Source organism: Artibeus jamaicensis, unplaced genomic scaffold (assembly GCF_021234435.1).
Source record: "Artibeus jamaicensis isolate MK-2021 breed Jamaican fruit bat unplaced genomic scaffold, CSHL_Jam_final contig_384, whole genome shotgun sequence".
Lineage (NCBI taxonomy): Eukaryota > Metazoa > Chordata > Mammalia > Chiroptera > Phyllostomidae > Artibeus > Artibeus jamaicensis.
Window position 1 is genome coordinate 249,025 of NW_026521810.1, and position 20,395 is coordinate 269,419.

Sequence of the window (20,395 nt, forward strand, 5' to 3'; positions counted from 1 at the left end):
CACTTTTCCATATTCCTCTCATTTTTTACCACTCTACATTGGCCCTGATATTTTAGGAAAGGTCTGAATTAGGCCAAATGTCACAGGAAGACTCAAAGGCTTTACAAGGCTGTGAGTCCAACACTATAGATATCACATTTGTTTTGAAAAGGAGGAGAGGTGACTTCCCTAAGTAATTCCTTCCTTGTTTCAACAACATTCACATGTTCCTGTTTGGGTCTGTCTCTGAGCTAGAGTGAGAGCTGCAGAGATGCTGTAACACAGCCCTTGTTTGTATTTTAAGTGAAGTTGGGCATATAAAGAGATCAGCCACCATGACAGGCCATGTGTTTTTATAGAACCAGTAAGAAAATATTCTGCCTAGGAAAATCCTATGTGGATTTTCACCTCAGAGGAGGGGACACCTGATCTGAACCTGGAAGGATGAGTGGGAGGTAGCCTGATGGAGAGATAGAGGGTCAGGGTCAGCAGGGAAGAGGGACCCAAGTATGTGCTTCAACAGTGAATTATGGAAATGTGTGACAAGCCTGAGGCCTAGGCCCTGTCAGTAGTGGTCTTAAATGTCCCTGAAAGAAGAAAAACACAAGCTAACACATGCCTCTTCCCAGAGTCAGGTTTGAGTAAAGATGTAAAAGTTACTCATTCGGAGTCAACTAATCAGTCTGTATTCACCTCCATTAGGGAAAAAATAAAGAATTGTTTATGTTCAAATTTCCATGCCAAATTCGATAATGCAGTTAATAACTTTCTCAATCCAAAGGAACAGGAAATGAGAATTCCTTTCACTGCAGATCTTGCATAGTCAAGAATTTTTGTTTTATAATAAATATATGCTGAGTGGTTAAGGCCCTTTTCTACATTTAACAAACCTCATTTTTTAAAAGATTTTCTTTATTTATTTTAGAGAGAGGGGAAGGGAAGGAGAAAGAGAGGGAGAGAAACGTCAATGTGTGGTTGCTTCTTGCTTCTTGGGTGCTCTCTATTGGGGACCTGACCCACAATCCAGGCATGTGCCCTGACTGGAAATGGAACTAGCGACCTTTTGGTTTGCAGCCCACGCTCAATTCACTGAGCTACACCAGCCAGGACAGCAAACCTTGTTTTAATTAATAAAATAGTTCTTAGTCTATTGGGCATATTATACTCAATAACTATATTCCTTAAGACATTTTTGCATAATGTTCACCCTTCAAGTCAAACAGTTTTCCTCATACCTACCCCATGTGCAACAATGAATTCTACAGTTTTCTTCCTTGCTGTCACCAAGGTTATTATTGTAGCACCTTGTCAGGAAAGAAGAAAAAAACAAAATCCAAAATCTTGGAAACTAGTGGTTTTGCTTCATACCATTACTAAAAGTCTCTAAGTTAGAGTAGTTCTCTTTATGATAAAGTCCAAGATCATGATCATAATGCTTGAGTGTCCTGAATGCCTTGAGAAAATAGGAGTCATACTAGAAGTACCACTTATGAAGCCCAGTGGTGGCCCCAGAGGACTGCCCCATCTCTCAACCCAGAAAGTCTGGACTGCATGCAGCAGAAGCACCCCTGAGTACGTCCTGGCTTTTAAGCACTTACCACAGAAGCTTTGTGGTTTTTTTTCTTAAATTATCTGACCTAGCTTATTTTCTTTCTCAGTTGAATTCTGTTTCAAAATCCTAGCTGAGTGCTTTGATTACTTACATTCTGATGAAGATTTTTGTAATAATAATAGCATAGGTAGTTTTGAATGTACCTCCCATCCCGTAATCCCCCTCTCCATTGGCCTTGTGTCTGGGTAAATAGGTGGTGACAGGGAGCAGAGATCACCTGCAAGACTTTACCTCTGTCCCAGAAAATAATTGAGAGGTGTAAGTAAGCAAGAGGAGACAGTGCTCTTGGAAAAACAGATATCGGTGTTCCTCCTACATGTTACGTGATTGTACTATTTTTCTCCTTAGTTCTTTTATGCACAGATTTCTAAGAAATCCCTAGCCACAAGTAAACCTGGGTGAGGGGAGGGAGAGTAACAAGTCCTCCCTCTTCCCAGACTGGCTGGTTGGACAGCAGGGCTCTGGTGAAAGTTACCATCAAATTCAAGCTCACTGGGGAGTGGTTACAAAACACCCCCTGCTCTCCAGGATCAGATTTAGGATGATGAATGATAGGACCCAAAAGTGTCTGTGAAGCCATCACATGCAAATCTTCTTGCCCTAGATGAGAGGAAAAAAGAGTGGGAGGAGCTATCTGAAGCTTTTGGAATTCATCTCCAAAACCATTTGTCTATCTGACAAGATTGGACATACCAGTCTGTACACACTGCTTATAAAAACATGTCCCAGTCCAGTGGCCCTTCCAGACTACAAGTAAGACTGCAGATTCTGGTGGGCCTGAGAAAAGCTCACTCCTACTCTGGCTGTGGATCACTTAGTAGGGACTCTGAAAAGAGTAGAGAAGGGACAGAAATGAAAGTGGGCAGGGCCACTCAGAACAGCAGCAACATCTGTCTGTGAGGCAGAAATAACTCTTTCATCTGGTATGTTTCTGACTCTACCTTGAAGTTTCCAGCACAGTCCAGCATGTTCCAGACCATTAAAGGCCAGCTGGAGCAGCGCACACGGGTCCTGCAGGCCAACATCCGGTGGCAGCAGGAGGAGCTCCACAGGATCCAGGAGCAGCTGTGCCTGGTCCAGGACTCCAGCATCCAGGTGATGCCCCTGCTGGGCCAGTGGTCCAGTGTGGCCTGTCTTCCATGCTCCCTGATGGGTCCTGATCCACCCTTGCAGGAAAGGCAGAGCACCCTCCCCAGTACCCCTCTATGGCCTGATTATGAGCAATGTTGAAACCTCCATGGAAGGAGTACAAGAATAAACACCACCTCCTTTGTCCCCAACTCTTGGCCAAACATAAAGTTTGCATGTCATCCTCTTCACTCTCCCCTGTCTCTGTTTGGTACATATTTGCTGCCTCACCTGCATTTTTACTCACGGGTTTGGAGGTGGATCACCCTGGGCTGATGCCAGACTCCATCCTATGAGTTATAAACTCCAGCTCCTGTGTAATTCCGTATTCCCAGCACCCAGCCCAGGCTGCCAACAGAGACATGGGGGCAGCTCTGCTTCTGCTTCTGCTTCTTCTCAGTTAAAGCAGAGGTAGGAGGTGTGGGAAGTGATGACATCTGCACCCTAATGGGGACAGCAGAGGGACTGGGGACTGGAGGTCAACCAAACTGGAATGCTCTGCAGGCACTAATGGCAGCAGCTTCTGTGATCCCAGTTGTCACTTTCTGAATCTTTTTGAGAGTTTCCTCTCAGAGGAAACCTATATAGAGTCCAGCAGAAGAAATGCCATTGAGTGTGGTTGGTAGAGTACATAAAGGTCTCCATTGAGATGGATGGTAACTTGAACATTTCACCTAAAATTTCATATGGTGTGCTTGAGTATGATATTGTTATGTTACAGAATTGCATGCTTAAGATTTTGTAATAAAAGATTTGGTATAGATTACTAGCTCATAAAAAGACGGGGTTATTTGTGCTGGATCCTGATTTTGGGCCTATTTCAAAGTTAAATTACTTTTACTAAGTGTCACTTATGTCAGTCCAGGACTGTTTTTCTTCCAAAGTGCATTATTTTTTACTCAACCTTTAACTGTAAATGTAATTCTAGCTACTTGGGAGTTTTTCCTGAGAGCTCTAAGCCTTTGTACCTCATTAGGAAAGACGTAAAGTAGAAGAGACCCCTAGGGAAAATGGCTGGAGCATGGTCCCTTCCCCACCCCCTCACTTTCCACACAGCTCCTCAAGTGCAGTGAAACCCCAATGAGCAGGCCACGTGCAGGCATCATGCAATGGTGTGGAGTTACTGGGCAACGGGGGACACCTGGACTCCCTAGAGATGCCCTGCACAGCACTCTGAGCCCAAGGCTGGCTCCTCAAAGAGATCAAAGCTCAGCAAGACTGACAGCTCCTGTTTGTGTACATGTGCCCAAACTTTGCTGAGAAAGCCACAGCCACCCTCAGAGCCCTGCTGCTCTGCCCCAGCCAACCCTCTCCAGGGACAACCCTGACATTGATGAGGGGAAAGACTGAACCATTTACATGAAAAGAAATGGAATCACTAAGGTGTCTAAGACCCTTTTACTCATTCTTCCCTAGCTGTACTTCTTTCTCACTGATCCAGGGTCCAACTGATAGAACTTGCCTGACTCAATTAATTGAAAGGAGTTTTTACACTAACACAGGAAGGGGAAAGTTAAGCCAGAAACTGCTGAAAGCAAGGTAGGTAGGCATATTAACATCTTCCTCAGAGCCCAGACTTTTCTACTTTCCACCTTTTAAACATAAAGCCTAGACTCTAAAATATAAGGCAACACAAGTTATGTCTTTCCCAGCACCCAACCCAGGCTTAATACAAGGAATTATTCTTTTTGTTCCTTATGACCAGTGCATTTTGTTAACCCCCAAATCACATATGCCAGTGAGCACCTGGGTCTGTGAGTAGTAATGTGGAAAAAAAGCCCTCAGCTCCATCCTGGTGTGTCCCTCCTGCTTCATTCCTGTGATATTATCTTTGCTGTGGGATTATCCAGAGAACATGAAAATCCACAGATAATCAACCAGAGAACATTTCCTCCAACAATCAGCCTTTTTGTATTTTTCAAGTTTAGAGATTTAAAGAAATGCCTTCCAAAATATTTAACCAAAGTGTGATATTTGTTTAGAAATAAAAGACACTATATAATTCAACCATAAGAAAAACAAGTGGAACATTTAAAAATGTCCTGGAGGTTCCTAAGCCTCTCCTCATTTTTTTGAATTCTTGTTTCTTCATACTTTTGTTTGGTCATTTTTTTCTTCCTTCTGGTCCACTCCTTTGATTTGAGTCCCAGTTTCCTTTCCACTATTATTGGTTTCCTGTGTGTTTCCCTTCATTTCAATTAGTTTAGCCTTCATATGTCCCTCTAATTTGTGACTAAAATCAACCAGTTCTGTGAGCATCCTGATCACCAGTGTTTTGAACTGTGCATCTGAGAGTTTGGCTATTTCTTCACTGCTTAGAGTTATTGGCTCTGGGGCTTTGAGCTGTTCTTCTTGAGCCATAATGTTAAAGCGATTTATCTAATAAAAGAAGATAAAAAAGATGAACAGTGAAAGAACAGCAAATTCACAGTTAGTAACAACCAAACCTAAAACAAAAGCAAACTAAGAGGACAGCTAGATCAGGAGCAGAACCATAGAAATGAAGATCATATGGAGGGTTAGCAACAGGGGAGTGGGAGAAGAAGGGGGAGAAGGTACAGAAAATAAGTAGCATAGATGGTAGGTAGAAAATAGATAGGGGGAGAGCAAGAACAGTATGGGAAATATAGAATCTAAAGAACTTGAGACACGTGGTCATAAATTAAAGAGGGGGAATGGTGGGGGAGGGGTATGCAGGGTGGAGGGGAATGAAGGGGGGAAATAGAACAACTGTAATGGCATAATCAATAAAATATATTTTAAAAAAAGAAGTATAAATAGTAGGTGCAAAACAGATAGCAGGAAGTTAAGAATAGCATAAGAAATGGAGAAGCCAAACAACTTATATGTAGGACCCATGGACATGAACTAAGAGGGTCAGTGTGGGTGAGAAAGGGATACAGGGTGGAGGGGAATAAAGGGGGGAATAGGACAACTGTAATAACATAATAAATAAAAATTATTTTAAAAATAAAGAATAAAAAAAATTTCACATCACACACAAAAAAAGAAAACCAAGTGGGAGTAGATTAAATAACAATGGCAAAACTCCTCCCCTCAAAGTGGGAGTAGATTAACTAACAATGGCAAAACGTTTATAATTGTAGAAGCATAATGAATGATACATGGAGTTTTACTGCACACTATCTCCATTTTGTGTACATCTGAAATATTCTGGAATCATTAATATTCATTGATGTAAGCAGATAAAAATAATGAAAAACCACATATGTGTGCAGCATTGGTTCTTGAAAATCAGAAGTATATTTTTTTCACTGATAATTTTTCCACTTGAATTAGGAAACTGTTTTCCTCTTTCTGCCTGTACAATTAACTTTGGAGCCCTTTCAAGGAGTCACAGCTGGCTGTGTGCAGCCGCACATCACGGCTACCCCCACTCGTCCTTTGTCCTCACACAGTAAACTCTCCTACTCTACTCTTGGGCTTGGAGCTCCCACTGAGACTCTGTGTGCCAGCGTTGTTTGCTAAGTATTATTTTTAAAAAGATTGGGTTGTGAGAGAGTGGTCCTCTTGTGTGTGTCGATGTTTGCACCTGGATGTAGTCAGAGAGAAGAGGGCACCTGAGGGAAACCGCTGAACTGACGGGCTCCTTTGCCTCCTTGCAGTTCTGGGAAGGCTGCCTCTCTTCCCTTTTTGAGAGCATGCGCGCCCTCTGCTGGCCATTAAAAGAAATGTCTGGAAGGACAGGTAACAAGGGCTATGGTTGTTCCTCCACCCTTTCTTTTTTGAAGATTTTATTTATTTATTTTTAGGCAGAGGGGAAGGGAGGGAGAAAGAGAGGAAGAGAAACACCAATCTGTGGTTGCCTCTGTCGCACACCCCCTACTGGGGACATGGCCCACAACCCAGGCATGTGCCCCGACTGGCGACCCTTTGGTTCACAGGTGAGCACACAATACCCTGAGCCACACCAGCTAGGGCCCCTTTCTTTCTTCCATTTATGCCTCCCCTGCATCTATCCACCAACCCATCCGTCTTACATCCAGCCAACCAGCCAGCAGATGCCCAGGCACTTGGTTAGGCACTTTGGACATACAGAGCTAAGCAGGAGAAAACCATACATTAATGGAACACAGTAGCAAACCAAGTACATGTGGTGTTATGAGATGTGTGCTGTTAGTGTCGCTTTTATTAATGAGAAAACTAAGGCTTTGAAAAGCAGCCCTGGCTAGTGTGGCTCAGTGGGTTGAGCACCGGCCTGCAAAACAAGGGGTCTCAGATTCAATTCCCATTTGGGGCACATACCTGGGTTTTGGGCCAGTCCCCAATGAGGGGTGTGTGGGAGGTAGCCACACATTGATGTTTCTCTCCCTCTTTCTCCCTCCCTTCCCCTCTATCTAAAAATAAAATGAATAAAATCTTTAAAAAAGAAAGTTATAAAAATCACCCAAGGTTGGTAGGGCTGGATTTGAGCTAAGGTATGTCTAATTTAAGCTAGAGTATAGCCTGTCATAAATAAATATTGTATTTATTTGAGCTGTAATTAGAAGGTAACTTGTATCCTACCAGAAAAAAATATGTTATTTGGTTTGGTTTGAGTATGAAGTAAAGTCTAAGTCACCCCATGTGCTATAAAGAAGTCATGTTATAATGGGTAACAGGAATTACACAAAGCACTAATCTAATCCTCAGACTGAATCCGTACTAAATGGATAGTAAATCTGAAATGATGGATACCCAGAAAAAAATTTTAACTTCTAAAGTAAGAAAGAGCCCTCATTTCACACTGCAGACTCCTCTGTTGGGGCTGGATCTGTGACAGGAAAATGGGGAACAGGTGGTGTGATGGGAAGCACACTACATGGGAAAACTAGTCAAGCTAGGCTACCCACTGACCTCAGGCCTCTGGAAGATGCTGACTCCAGCTCTGCACTAGACATTTGAAGTGCCTGACATTCAAGTACTCTTCCAAGCATCTGCCTGGCATGGTTCTACATCCACCATCCCAAAACCACTGAGCAAATGTTGCTTGTTGGTTTTGTACTGGGTATGAGGCTACCTCACTGATTGCAGTAATTGGAGTTCAAACTCCAGATGCTAGGAGAAAGAGAGCCTTCCCTGAAGAATTCAAAGGTAAAGGCCTAAAATGGAGTGGAACAGTTTGTCAAGAGTCAGAATATATAAGTAATATTACTCTTTGCGCTGCCTAAGTAATCACTAGTTTTAAATGCCCAAGAGAAGCTTCTGTAAAAGAACTAGTTACAGGTCTTACGTTTGAATTATTATTAAAAATATTAAAGTTGTTTTTCCTAAGCCTCTGCACTCAAAGTACAGATTATCGTGTATTTACAAATCTACTAATTTGGTCTAAAAAAAGCAATGTTTTTACTTTTTTATTTATGTTTAATTAGTTTATAAATTTAACAGATCATAGCTAATCAACATTACCTACCAAAACTATTACTTTACAAATTTAATATACCTAAATCTTTCAAACATTTCCCATAACTAACAAGGCAGACTTGGAAGTCTAAGAAGTAAAATCTTTGTAAGCACCTAAGCAATTCTTTTTAATCAAATATACCAATCTTATAAGTAAGGTAGATCAAAGTTCTCACAAACACTTCAACACTCTTTACAAACTTGACCAAATTCCCCTAAACCTTTCAAGTTAAAATCACCAGGTTAATGTATCACAGCCTCTTAAATTATTTTGGAGACATCTTAGATAACATAGTGTATTGAGAGTATCACAAAGACTATAAAGCTTACTCTTAAACATGATTTTAAAGTACATGGATTTGATATGACATCATCATCTCCATACCCCTTTGCCTTCCTGGAGTAAGTCACCTTATCAGTGAGAGCAAATTTGCCATCCTGGCTGGGAGCAGTGGGTGGAAAATCCCCATCTACAATAGGGGTACAAATCCTGGTCATCGATCAGAGATTCAAGGCTGGGCACAGGGCCTGATCCATGCCACAAGTTAGCCAACTCTCTGCCCCCATTATCATGTCATTCATTCCATTCACAAGATATTCCTCCCTTCTAATAATAAACTAATAAGCCAGCCTAGACTCCATGCAAGTACACCAATTTAGTTTTAAATTTTATTTTTCAATTACAGTTTATATTCAATATTATTTTGTATTAGTTTCAGGTTTACATGTCAATTTATTCATAGACCATATGGGTGTAAGCATCTTGAACTCCCATAGACTCCCATATAGACTCCCATCACTAGTCTATAACCTTCTTGAGTCAGGGTCAGTGTCTCTATCTTGGCCAGTGCTTTGTTTCAGGGACCTTGTCCTGTGCTGTGGTATCTGGGCACTTCATGTCTCCATGTTCAGTGAGAGTGAGAAAGCAGACTTCTTCCCATGAACAGAAGATACAAGTGCAGACCTGTAGAGGCCCTGACTCCTCCTTAAAGGCATTCCTGTTATGCTTCCAGATGTTTCTGCAGCAGCCAGCTGTATCCCTGAGTTTTAGCAGTGCCCAGTGGCATGATGCTCAACAGCAGCTCCCTCAGAGGTCAGCCTCAGGGCCCCAGTCCCCGTTCACCACAAACCCTCAGCTTCCAGGGCAGATAACCTCCACCCAGGTCACAGACCAGCACCTACTCAGAGAATCAAGTGTGACATCAACCCAGGTAAACATCCTCATGCATGTGTCCCCACAAGTCTCTATCATCCACTCCTGGTTTTAGCCACTATCAGTGTGAGAACACATGTCACCCACTTCTGTTTGTTGTTTTTTTCCCCAGGACCACCATGATCCTCATCCCCCAGATTCCCTTCCAAGTTTTCCTTCACACTATTACCACAAACTAAAAGTCACCAGTGGCCTTGTTACCTGACAGTGAATAGCACTAGAATTCAATGGAATTGAGAGGTCTTGAGCACCTACTTCTGGAGGATCAACAGGACACAGCTTCCCCTCAAGCCTCCTGTACTCACACATACAGTCGTGGATCTAGTGAGCCTCTGTGGAGCTCCTGCTATTCACAGCCCCCCCAAGGAATAAGAGTTGTCTTTGACCTGAAAGAGCTTGTAGTCTAGTGGGACCTCTAGGAATGTAAACAATAAAATGTGGAGAAGCACATATAGCAGAGAGTTTAGTCCATCTTCACCCAAACTTAAGAGTTTTACTTTAATATTCAGTCTTTTTGTTCTAAAGGTCAACAGAAAAATCAATGGCTGAGAATAGCCAGGACATTATGGGGAAAGAAAAACTGAGGCAGGATTGACACTATCTGATATTGAAAGATTTTGGAGATGCTCTGAGAATTAATACACTGTGGTGCCATCATGTTAGTAGACAATTAGTGAAACAGAGTAGAAAACTCAAAAGCAAACCCAAACTCATCCCCTCACTCACTGATCATTTCATTCAACAAATCTATTGAGCATTTACTGCATGCCAGGCACTAAGTTCTAGGAACCAAGGGACATCAGTGAACCAAAAAGAATCTCTGATCCAGCGGGAAGAGAGAGAGAAGTAAAAATCATAGCATGTCAATGGCAACACAGGAACACTGGTGAAGTAGGGGATGGGTTGAAGTTTTAACCAGGTGGCCAGAAAAGGCCTGAGAAGATGGCACTGAAGCAAAGACCTGCAGGATGAGGGAATGGGCATGTTGGTGGTGGGAAGAGCTTTGCACATGCAGGAATCAGCAAATGCAAAGGACCTGGTATAGGAGGAAGCTGAGGATCCTGTGTCTGCAGGGGAATTTGTTAAGCAGAAAGTTGTTCAATTCAACACACATTTGTGGCTTGTCTACTGTAAGCCTGGCACTGTCCTAGGCCCCAGGATCCAGAGAATCCTTGGGGTGCTTATAATCTAATGGCAAAGACAGTCACAAGATCAAAATAATAAATAGTCAGTAGGTTCTAAGGTAGACAAGAGACCTAGGAGAGTGGAGGAGGGAGGTTCTGGGAGGGTTCCTGGGGAGATGACAGCTGAGCAAAGTCTAAGTTTTGCCTTTCTCTTTAAAATGAGGCTCAGGGTCCCAAGTCAACCAGAAGCATGCAGATGATACTGGCAGGTCACCACCATGTGGGCAGCCTGACCACACTGGCCTCTAACACCCAGGACACCAACCAGAGCCAGTCCAGCCTGGACTTCAGCCATGATAGGCAGCTCAGGTAGGGAGCCTGTCCTTATTTATCAGATAACTAAGGCTGAGCTTGAGACTCCTCATTTCAGCAAAGTTCCAATTCTCAGGCCTCTGTAACTGATCTCCACTAATGCAGAGGCAAGAGACAGTGCGGTCTTGATGGCCAGCGGACATGGTCTGCTGTGTTCCTCATCCTCTGAGAAGAGCAGGCAAAGGGATTCCTGCAGACAGAAATGACCCATCCAGGCTAGACACATACTGCAATCAACCAGCAGGTCTACAGTTTGGGTGCTAATCAATTTCCCATTTGTCTCTTCCTCTGCTCCAAGGCTATTGCTGAGCCAGCCAGTCCAGCCCATGATGCCTGGGTCCTGTGATGCAAGGCAGACCTATGAGGTTGGCAGGACTGGACAGCACATCAAGTAGGTGGCCAAGTGGAGGGAGGAGGCTGAGAGCTCCACTAGATGGTCCCAGGCTGGCAGGCTCTTACCTGCCTGGACCCACAGCTCCCCGAGTCCCACATCCTTTGAAAGACCTTTCCCTCATCTTTTCTTCCACCATTTCTCATTTGAGTAAATAAAACTTTGTGTGAGTGTTCCATGCTTAGAACAGGACCCAGATGAAACAATTAATCATGTCCCTAGCTTTTCATCATCCTCTGATGTCTTTACAGGTCTAAATGCCTTCACCCTCAGTAGTGTCCCAGGTAAATGTAGCCCTTGGCTCCAGCTGACCAGCACATGCTGGCAGATTTCACAGGCACACAGTCTGCTCTGTGAGTCTAGAACTATGCTGCAGGACTGTGAGACCTTGCAATGTGGACCCTCTGTCCCTCCCAGACACACAACCATCTCTCCTTTTCCCAGGAGAAACCCCAGGAGCAGAAGCAGCTTTGCTTGGCTGTTTAATTCTAGAGACAAAGGTTACTGGAGACAGCAAATACTTGAACAGCTACTGGAAGTGTCTGGCCCTATGAAATGAAGCATAAGAAGAACTATTTCATGTCTCTTTAATATAAATATCTTTTTTATATAAATAGTGATTTGTGATAGTAGTTCACCAGGACAGTGCCAGCTAATTAGGCCTGGCATGCCCTCCCACAGAGAGAGGCCTTACAGCCATCCCCTAGGACCTTCCCCAGAAGCCCTTTCTCCTGTGTCCTCCCTCCACCACTTACACTAGTAACAGCAGATAGTTGCTGAAATTTTATGAGGGTCAGTGAACTGTAACTACATCATTTCATTTTGTTCTATAAAAACCCTGTGGGGGGGGGGAGGGAGTGCACAGTGTAGAAGCTGCCTCTAATTCTTCAATGATGCTCTAAGTCAGGCGGTGGTGGTGGGGTTGGTTTTGGATTTTCCCTGTTCTTCCTTAGGTCCAAATAAATGGGAACAAAGAATCTTGTTATATCACTTTTCCAGAGATGCTTACAATGCACTGAACTAGGCAAAAATGGAAATTCTTCCCTCTGGGAACTCAGTCATTCTCAGTCATCCCAATGATTTATACTATCTGTCTTCCCCACCATCTCTCCCAGACATAACCTAACATTCCATCTCCTAGGATGTGTTTGGTTGTGCCTCCCACACACAGAGGCTTCTTCAGGGGAAATTTAGAACCCTCAAATCCCGTTTAAATGACCCCAAATACAGAAATGACATTTCTAAAAATATACTGTAAACTGGACTTCTCTTTAGTGTCTTTAAGCACCTGTTCCTCATCTCTGCTCCTCCAGACCCTTCCTTAACAGCCTATGGATATTGTGGACTATCCACACAGTGTGGACAGTGTGGAATGGATATTGTGTTGGCTATTGTAATGCTGCTGTGAAGATGGATATATAAATATCTGTCTGAGCCCATACTTTCACTCCTTTTGGGCATATACCCAAAAGTGGAATGGCTGGATCATGTGGCAATTTTATGTCTCATGTTTTTTTTTTTAATGTAAAATTTTATAGAATTGTTTCTAGAAGAGGGTATAGGTACATATATTTATGAATTTTGTTTCACTTTCATTTTTTTATTGTTCAAGTACAGTTCCATTCTTCCCCCACCACCACCCCAGCTCCACCCTCAATCCTAATCCTTTAGCTTTGTCTATGTGTTTTATACATGCTCCTTGATGACCCTTCCCCTACCCCTCCACCCATTATCCCTCTCCCAATATTTGGTTACTGTCAGTTTGTTCTTTATTTTGATGTCTCTATAGTTCTATTTTGCTTGTTTTGTTGTGTAGGTGACAGCATGGGCGGATCTGGAGAGCATTATGTTTCACTTTTTAAGGAATCACTAGTATTCCACAGTGGCTGCACCATTTTAAGTTCCCACCAACAGGACACACAGGTTCCAATTTCTCTACATACTCATCAACACTTGTTATTTTGGGGTTCCCCCCCCATAATGGCCATCATGATGGATATATCTTATTTTGATTTGCATTTCCCTAATGATCACTGACATTGAGACTGTTTATGTGTTTATTGATCATTTTTATCTTTTCAGAGAAATGTCAAGACTTTTGCCTATGTTTTGATCAGGTTTGCTTTTTTCACATTCTGGATATCAATCCCTTTATAGATATATAACTTGCAAATATTTTTGCTGGCTGGCCATTTCATTCCGTAGACAATGTCCTTTGATGTGTCTTCATTTTCTTAGAGATTTTGTTTATTTTTATTTTTAGACAGAGGGGAAGAGAGGGAGAGACAGAAACATCAATGTGTGCTTGTCTTTCATGTGGTCCCCACTGGGGACCTAGCCCGCAACCCAGGTATGTGCCCTGACTGGGAATCGAACTGGTGACCCTTTGGTTCACAGCCCGCACTCAGTCCACTGAGCTACACCAGCCAGGCCACATTTTTCATTTTGATTAGATCGAATTTATCGTCTTTTGCACTGTTGCCTGTGCTATTGGTGTCCTATCAACACCTCTTTTTTAAGTCTGTTTTTTCCTTCCCATATGAAACCAAACAGGTATCCAGAGCCAGGCCGTGTTTCCAAATGCAGATGTGCACAGCACCAGCAGCAGCGCCTCAACCCCCATCCTGATGATGGGACAAGCAGTGTTCCATCCCAACTTCCCCAGGTCCCAGCCAGCACCCCTGCAGCCCACACACGCCCAGCAGCAGGCTCAGCAGCACTTCCTGCAGGTGGGTGCTGGGCGATCTTGGAGCCAGGGAGACAGGGCCTAGCTCCAAGCCCACACCTTTTCCTACCTTGTTTTAGAATTGGTTTTAGTCCTCAGGACTGAAATATGCCCCTAACAGATTTGCAGTTGAATCTTTATAGTTTCTAAAGTCCATAATTCTCAAAAGTTATAAATATACACAGTATAAGAAATTTAGCATCAGCTATTATGCCTCATATGGTTATGTACTAAAAAGGCCCATTTTTTAAAAAGCAGTTTTTATTAGTGTCTGTATTTTTAAAGAATAAGACCCTGATAACTGTTTGATGGACTTGCTAGTGTGCTTATATCAGAGCCTTTTACAAATATAAAATTAAATCATATTTAAAGACTCATCAGATTTCCTTAATAAATATGATGTTGCCTGAAGTTGGGCTTTCCCAGAAAACAAATTGTGCAGTGGCAGACATTTTGAAAGCAGTGGGCTAGAAATAAAAAGAATCATCCTTGAAGAACCAGAATCTATGTAATTTAATTCCAAAGCTACTAAATTATCTGTAGTATAATTTTCAAATCTCCCTAATCCCAGGCATAGTGGGAATCAACTCAAGACTCATTTTTGTGTATCTTGTCAACTTGTTTAACACGTCAGACATGATTTGGGATGGGAACTGATGTTGTGAAGAGGCAGGCAGAGCCTGAGGGTGAGTTAGGGGCTTCCCAGATATTTCTTCAGTGGTAGCAACAAAGATGCAAGGCTCAGGCTGCACAGAGTACTCAGGTCTCCTTGATGCCCTCAGGGCCTATATGCAGTGTGGAAAGAGCTTGCCACAGAGCAAACAGGCTCTGGGTTAGTGCTGAGAGCACTATAGCTGGGAGGCCTCTCTGTGAAAAGAATTCAGTGTCCTGCTGTAGAGCTGGACACTTGGGAAATACTTGAAGTGCAGGTTAAGGTGTGGAGTTGAAGGGCCAATATTGTAGTAAGAGAAACAGCCTTAGCCAAATTAGACAGGTAGGTGTGCCCCAGCAGCTTTGAAAACAGAGTGAATGGCAATAGTGGGAGGTGAGATTGAAGGGTCCAAGTTTCTGAAGTTGGGCTTTGGCCAGTTGAGAGTTTCTGACCTGCAAATGAGGATGTTTCCTAATAGGTGCTACAAATGGCAGTATTTGGAAGGAGTTATGGGATCAGGAACCACTAGTGAAAGTGTGCAGATTACATGCATGTTTGTATTCTGCCATACTATCTGCATGTGGGTGAGCTTCCAATATCCAGAAACATACAAGCTACATGTGGGCCATGTGTACATGTTCAGTCCACACAGACTCACTGGGCCAGAAGGAACCCTTGTGCTGGCTTTAATCTTGCCTTCACAATTCACCATCTGGTAGAGCATGGGGTTTCTTTCTCCCCCATGCACATTCTTCCCTCCACAGTCCCACCAAAGCCCTCACCACAAGCCCCCCAGCCATGGAGAAGAGTCCTGTAGTCTGTCTAAATCTGCATTTCAGCTGAGGAGTTGTGGAATCACAGAAGCACCTCTGGAGCCCTTTTCCTTTCCTTTCTAGGTATAGGTGTCAACCTCTTTGCACAGTGAGCAGCAGGACTCACCACTTCTCTCCACCTACTCACAGCAGCCAGGGACCCTGGGCTTTGCCCCGCAGCCCCAGCCCCCTCGATCTCCTCAAAGGGTCAGCAGCCTGTCTGAGTCCTCAGTCCTCCAGCAGCTGCCCCAGTAGCACCCTGGCACCTCAGTCAGCTTTAACTAACGGACAGATAAGGGGGAGGGGAAGATTTTGAACTAAACTGTTGGCCTTTGCACACACAGCATACATTTCAGATCTTCTCAATGGTAATCATCTCTGGAGAACCACGGGTGGCATGTGGGCATGATCAGGAATACTGGCTGAGTTTCCATTACTTCTGCACTCCTCTGGCATACTGTACAGCCATACTTGGACATCATGATTCAGTCTACCTTATCAGATGGCTGGTCTCACTGCACCTTCCCGACAGCACACTGATCAGTCTAGCCAGTAGTAGCCCATCCACAAGTACTAGTTGGCCTTTACCCTCTTAATCATGTTTTAATTCCAGAAGCACCGTTAAAAATCTACTTGAGAGAATTAAGAGATTATTTTTCATTATTTTTAAATGGTTGTTTTTGTTTCAATTTGCACAGCTGCACAGAGAAGGTAACTTAGGCACTTTCATTTTAAAAAATGTCTTATGACTTCATTTGGAGACTACAGTAACAAAATAGCTAACCAGTCAGAGAGCAAAGCTGGTCATCACTCACCAGGCACACAATCTCCAGCCTGAGTACCACACTATGCTGGTGATTACTTTTATAACACTGGATTGTTTCCTTCTTGTTTACTTTATTGATTGCAACTACTAGACAACTCAGAGCAAAGCACAATGATGCAGCTGACAATCCAGAATCTTGTGAACTGAAAGGTCATGAAAAGGTTTCACAAGCCAGATAGGCCTATGGGGTGCCCAGCCCCATGGATGCCCAGCCCCATGGATGCCCCTCTGTGTGCACTGAACCTGTGAGCGAGAACACTGTCCCCTGCTACACATCTTCCACGATAAGACCCAGGACCGGATTTCCTTTTCAAAATGCACTTTGCTTTATTTTTTGTATGTTTCTTATGTTGAGATATTTCTAAAGAAAAGATTTTATGTAGTTACAAGATGAAGTATAGTACAGCTGTTGTAATGATTAACTATTTCTATATAAAATTGTATGGATTATATGTAAAGTATTTTCTGAGACACAGTTCCTTTCCCAAATATAAAAATATAAAAGTTTTCTTATGTTTTTCTGTGAGTGGACATTTTGTAGTAAATTAACAGATTTGTATAAATTTCTTCTGGAGGCAGTTTCTGTCCCTTGTTATAGGTGCATGCTCATAAACATATCTTTTCATCCATAAACATATGTTTTTTTAAATTTCAAGATGTTTCTAAGGATAATCAAATACATGGAAAAGGTGGAAGCAAACAAAAAATAAGTCAGGTGATAGCGTTATGTTTTTTAAGCTACAACATGTGCATTAGCCTGTCAGGTCCCTGATTTTTATATTAAATGTTGTACCAGAAAAAAACAATGGTTCAATGTAGAAATGACAGCAAAACAGACAAACAAAAACAGGCAAAGTTCCTGTCAACCTTATAGACATAGGTAATCTGTGGAGAAGAACAAGACATTTACAACCAAAGAATTCATCAGCTATAATTCAACTCACCTGGGCTGATCTGCATGGGCTGTGACCAACAGCATTCAGACACTGGTGATACCGGGAGGGGTGGGGTGGGGGTGGTGGGGTGTATGGGTGTGTGTGTGTGTGTGTGTGTGTGTGTGTGTGTGACAAGCACGCATATCATGCTGATAGAACAGCATCTTGGAGACTTCTGCCAACTACAGATATCAATCATTCCTTCCCATGAGGCTTCATCACATTGACACAAGGGTGCCCTGCACATTGTGACTGGGAACCAATGTCACAATGTGCAGGGCACCCTTGTGTCAATCTCAGCACAGCCCTTTCCAAAGCCGGCTGGTCCAGGAGAACTGAATTCCTTTCCTTCCTCCATCACTGTAGCTCTGTGCTCCTACCTGCACCCCTGTAAAACACAAAACACTCCTCGGCTCTATGACGGGGATCAGGTTTGAATGGCCTAAGACACTGCCATAGAAATACATCAAAAAGGAGTTTTATTCATCATACAATTGCTGTATTCCTGGAAAAAGGTAAGTCTGATATTTTGCATACATTAGAATCATTTAGTACTTAAAACTAAGGGAACCAGAAAGGAACTTGATTAATTACTGTATAATTTAACTGTTTTGTAAAGTGGAAAATCTGTAAAAGAGTTTGTATTTTAATGGGCTGTCAGAATTCTTATTTCTAAGTAGAATGAGATTTTTAATGGAAACAGCATTTAATTGCCCTATGATTTTCTAGTTGGAAGCCATTAAGAGAGGGTGGGATATGCCATGCTACTAATTTGATTTAGTGTTGCTTAAATCTTACATGTATTCAGAATCTGGGTAAAACTCAGAAACCTCTTACTGTGTAATATTTCTGTGTACCCACATGATATTAGGGAAAGCTTAATCCCTAAACTTTTCTCTTTTTCTTCCCTACTTTTCTTTTAATCCCTAAGCTTTTGATTTTTTAATTTTTTTTCATTAAAAGGCTGGTTTGCAACCCTGTCCTGCTTCCAGAAAAACCATGAGCTTTCTATTTGTAAAACTATAAAGTCTTGCTTGGCTCATGAGAAGTGACTGAAATGTGAACTCTGGAATATACCGCCTTTTTTGATATCTTAAACTAACAATTGAAATGTACTATCTTCTGTCAATAATTGCAACCAAAATTCACTGACTTAAAACTTTTGTTTATACAGGAAACATGGTGAGCTGGTCAACTATTAGATCATTTTAAGGCATGACGTTTTGTACTCTTTCCTAAATTGTCTGGTAAAATTTGAGTCTTTGGTACAAAATTGCTTCAATTTCTCCTTATTTTATGTGATGCCTGAGGTTTAGAGTTAGCCTTGATAACCTAGAGAAATAACTGATTAGGTTCCTCCAGAGAAATACCCTGTGTGGCTTATGGACAGATACATACAAACTACACACTACACACATGTGCAATAAAAACAGTAGCAGACTTCTGTACGCAGAACAGTCTGACTACAAAGCTGAAATACCTAACTTTCTGGTATCTGTGAAAGAACTTATTTTTCTGAGAGAAAAATGCTCACTAGGAACAAAGAAAATCTCCTTTTAGGATTTTTTCCTAACCAGCCAATGTCCAGCTATGGAGGAAACAGGATAACCCTTTAGTACATTCAATGAATTAACACATGCCTTAAAATGGATATTCCAGTGTTCAGTTACTGCTTGTTAAGAATTTAACTGAAATCTCAAGTCTGATATAAAAGATCCCTTAAAAGTTTTAAATTATCTTAAAAGCAAAAAGGACCCACTTAATGTAATTACAAAACTAAATATATCAAACTGGTCACAAGTATATGAATACCATGGATTTAATTTTTTGTACTTTAATCCATAGTCATTCTTACACTTTTTCAGTGTTCCAGTTTTATATACCGTTACAGGATTTCAGTAACTCACCAAATAAAAATTTTACACCACCCTAAGATTAAGGGTCTTACCATACCTGTAAAAAAAACACAAAACAAAAAACAGCCATTTCTGACCAGCAGAGCCTGAAAGTCCAGAGTCAGCAACTTGAGAGTTTGGCCTAGGGACCAGGGACTTGGTTATTCACTCTGTCAATTCAACCAGATCTGCTGGCATCACATTCCTCCCTTTCTATTTCAATATCACATATCTTCCATCAGGAGGCTTTCATTGTTCTTACATAGATTTTTTTTTTTTTTGAGGCTTGGTGAAGATTTCTTTACATTTTCTCAGGCTGGGTATATCTAACTTACTGTATGACATATTGAGTCTGGTGTGTTGGCCTATTTGGAAACTCATGTATGTCTTAATTACAGCATTTCACTATAATTAACACGGTTGTAGCATGTAGCCATCAGGGTGAATAAACTGCTGGACCCCTTTCTGCCTTCACAGTGCAGTGCTCACTTTTCCCGGGAGCATCTGGCTCCCTTGCAAGTGTCACCTCACTTCCCTCAGATAGAAAGAAGCTTACATATATGTCTGTACTGTATTAACGGACACAGTTTTACAAAGAAACAAAATACCCATACCTATCAATACCTTCCAACTTATTAAAAATATTATGTATATCTATTATATTGACTTATTACAACTACCTTTTTAAATATTTCATGGTTTACTATAAGTACAAAGTTATTGACTTGTGGCCTTTTTATAAACTCAGCTTTTCTAATTAACCATTGTTGTTATTATTATTTTATTTCATCCTCAGATCAGTGCAACTAGGGAAACTCCCTTCATTGGTCTCTTTACCTTTTTAACACTACCTATAAGAAATCAGATTCTGGATTTCTTTCAGGAAACAAGTAGATCAAGGTCCAGCCTTATTTTTTTTCTGCTACAAAGCATGGAATTAACCCCAAGGAGACCTGATTCCTTTTAGTTAAAAACAAAAAAGTATTAGAAATTAAAATCTGGGTGACTAGAGTGAGAATAAGAGTTACTGTTGGGTAAAAATGCTGCTTCTCTTGCTACTATTTTGGTGATAGAGGTAAACACATTTTTTTAAGGTTGTGAAATCACATTGATCTCTTCCATATATTTTATATGGCATTTTACTATACCTTTCTAATGTGATTTCATCAACCACTAAGATTCTCACCAAAATTGATGTTTCATATAAAGTCAGTTATAAACTGTCAATTTTAACTTCAAAATGCTTCTTGTGCCAGTCCTCTCCTCTCTGTCCCCACTACTCACCCCCTAACCCAGGCCCTCATTTCAGCAGGATCACAGCCCCTTCA

The 20,395-nt window shown here is 41.8% G+C and overlaps 1 protein-coding gene across 1 annotated transcript in view; it reads left to right on the forward strand.

Annotated features, from left to right (window-relative positions):
• The window catches only part of NPAS2 (neuronal PAS domain protein 2), a 181,451-nt gene extending 165,572 nt beyond the window's left edge, over positions 1–15,879 (forward strand). Inside the window, 6 exon segments of the mRNA XM_053664530.1 lie at positions 2,540–2,686; positions 9,136–9,333; positions 10,683–10,828; positions 11,130–11,225; positions 13,777–13,951; positions 15,496–15,879. Of these exon segments, the coding sequence (XP_053520505.1) occupies positions 2,540–2,686; positions 9,136–9,333; positions 10,683–10,828; positions 11,130–11,225; positions 13,777–13,951; positions 15,496–15,666 (933 nt within the window). The 3' untranslated portion in view covers positions 15,667–15,879.
• The last annotated feature ends 4,516 nt before the right edge of the window (positions 15,880–20,395 follow it).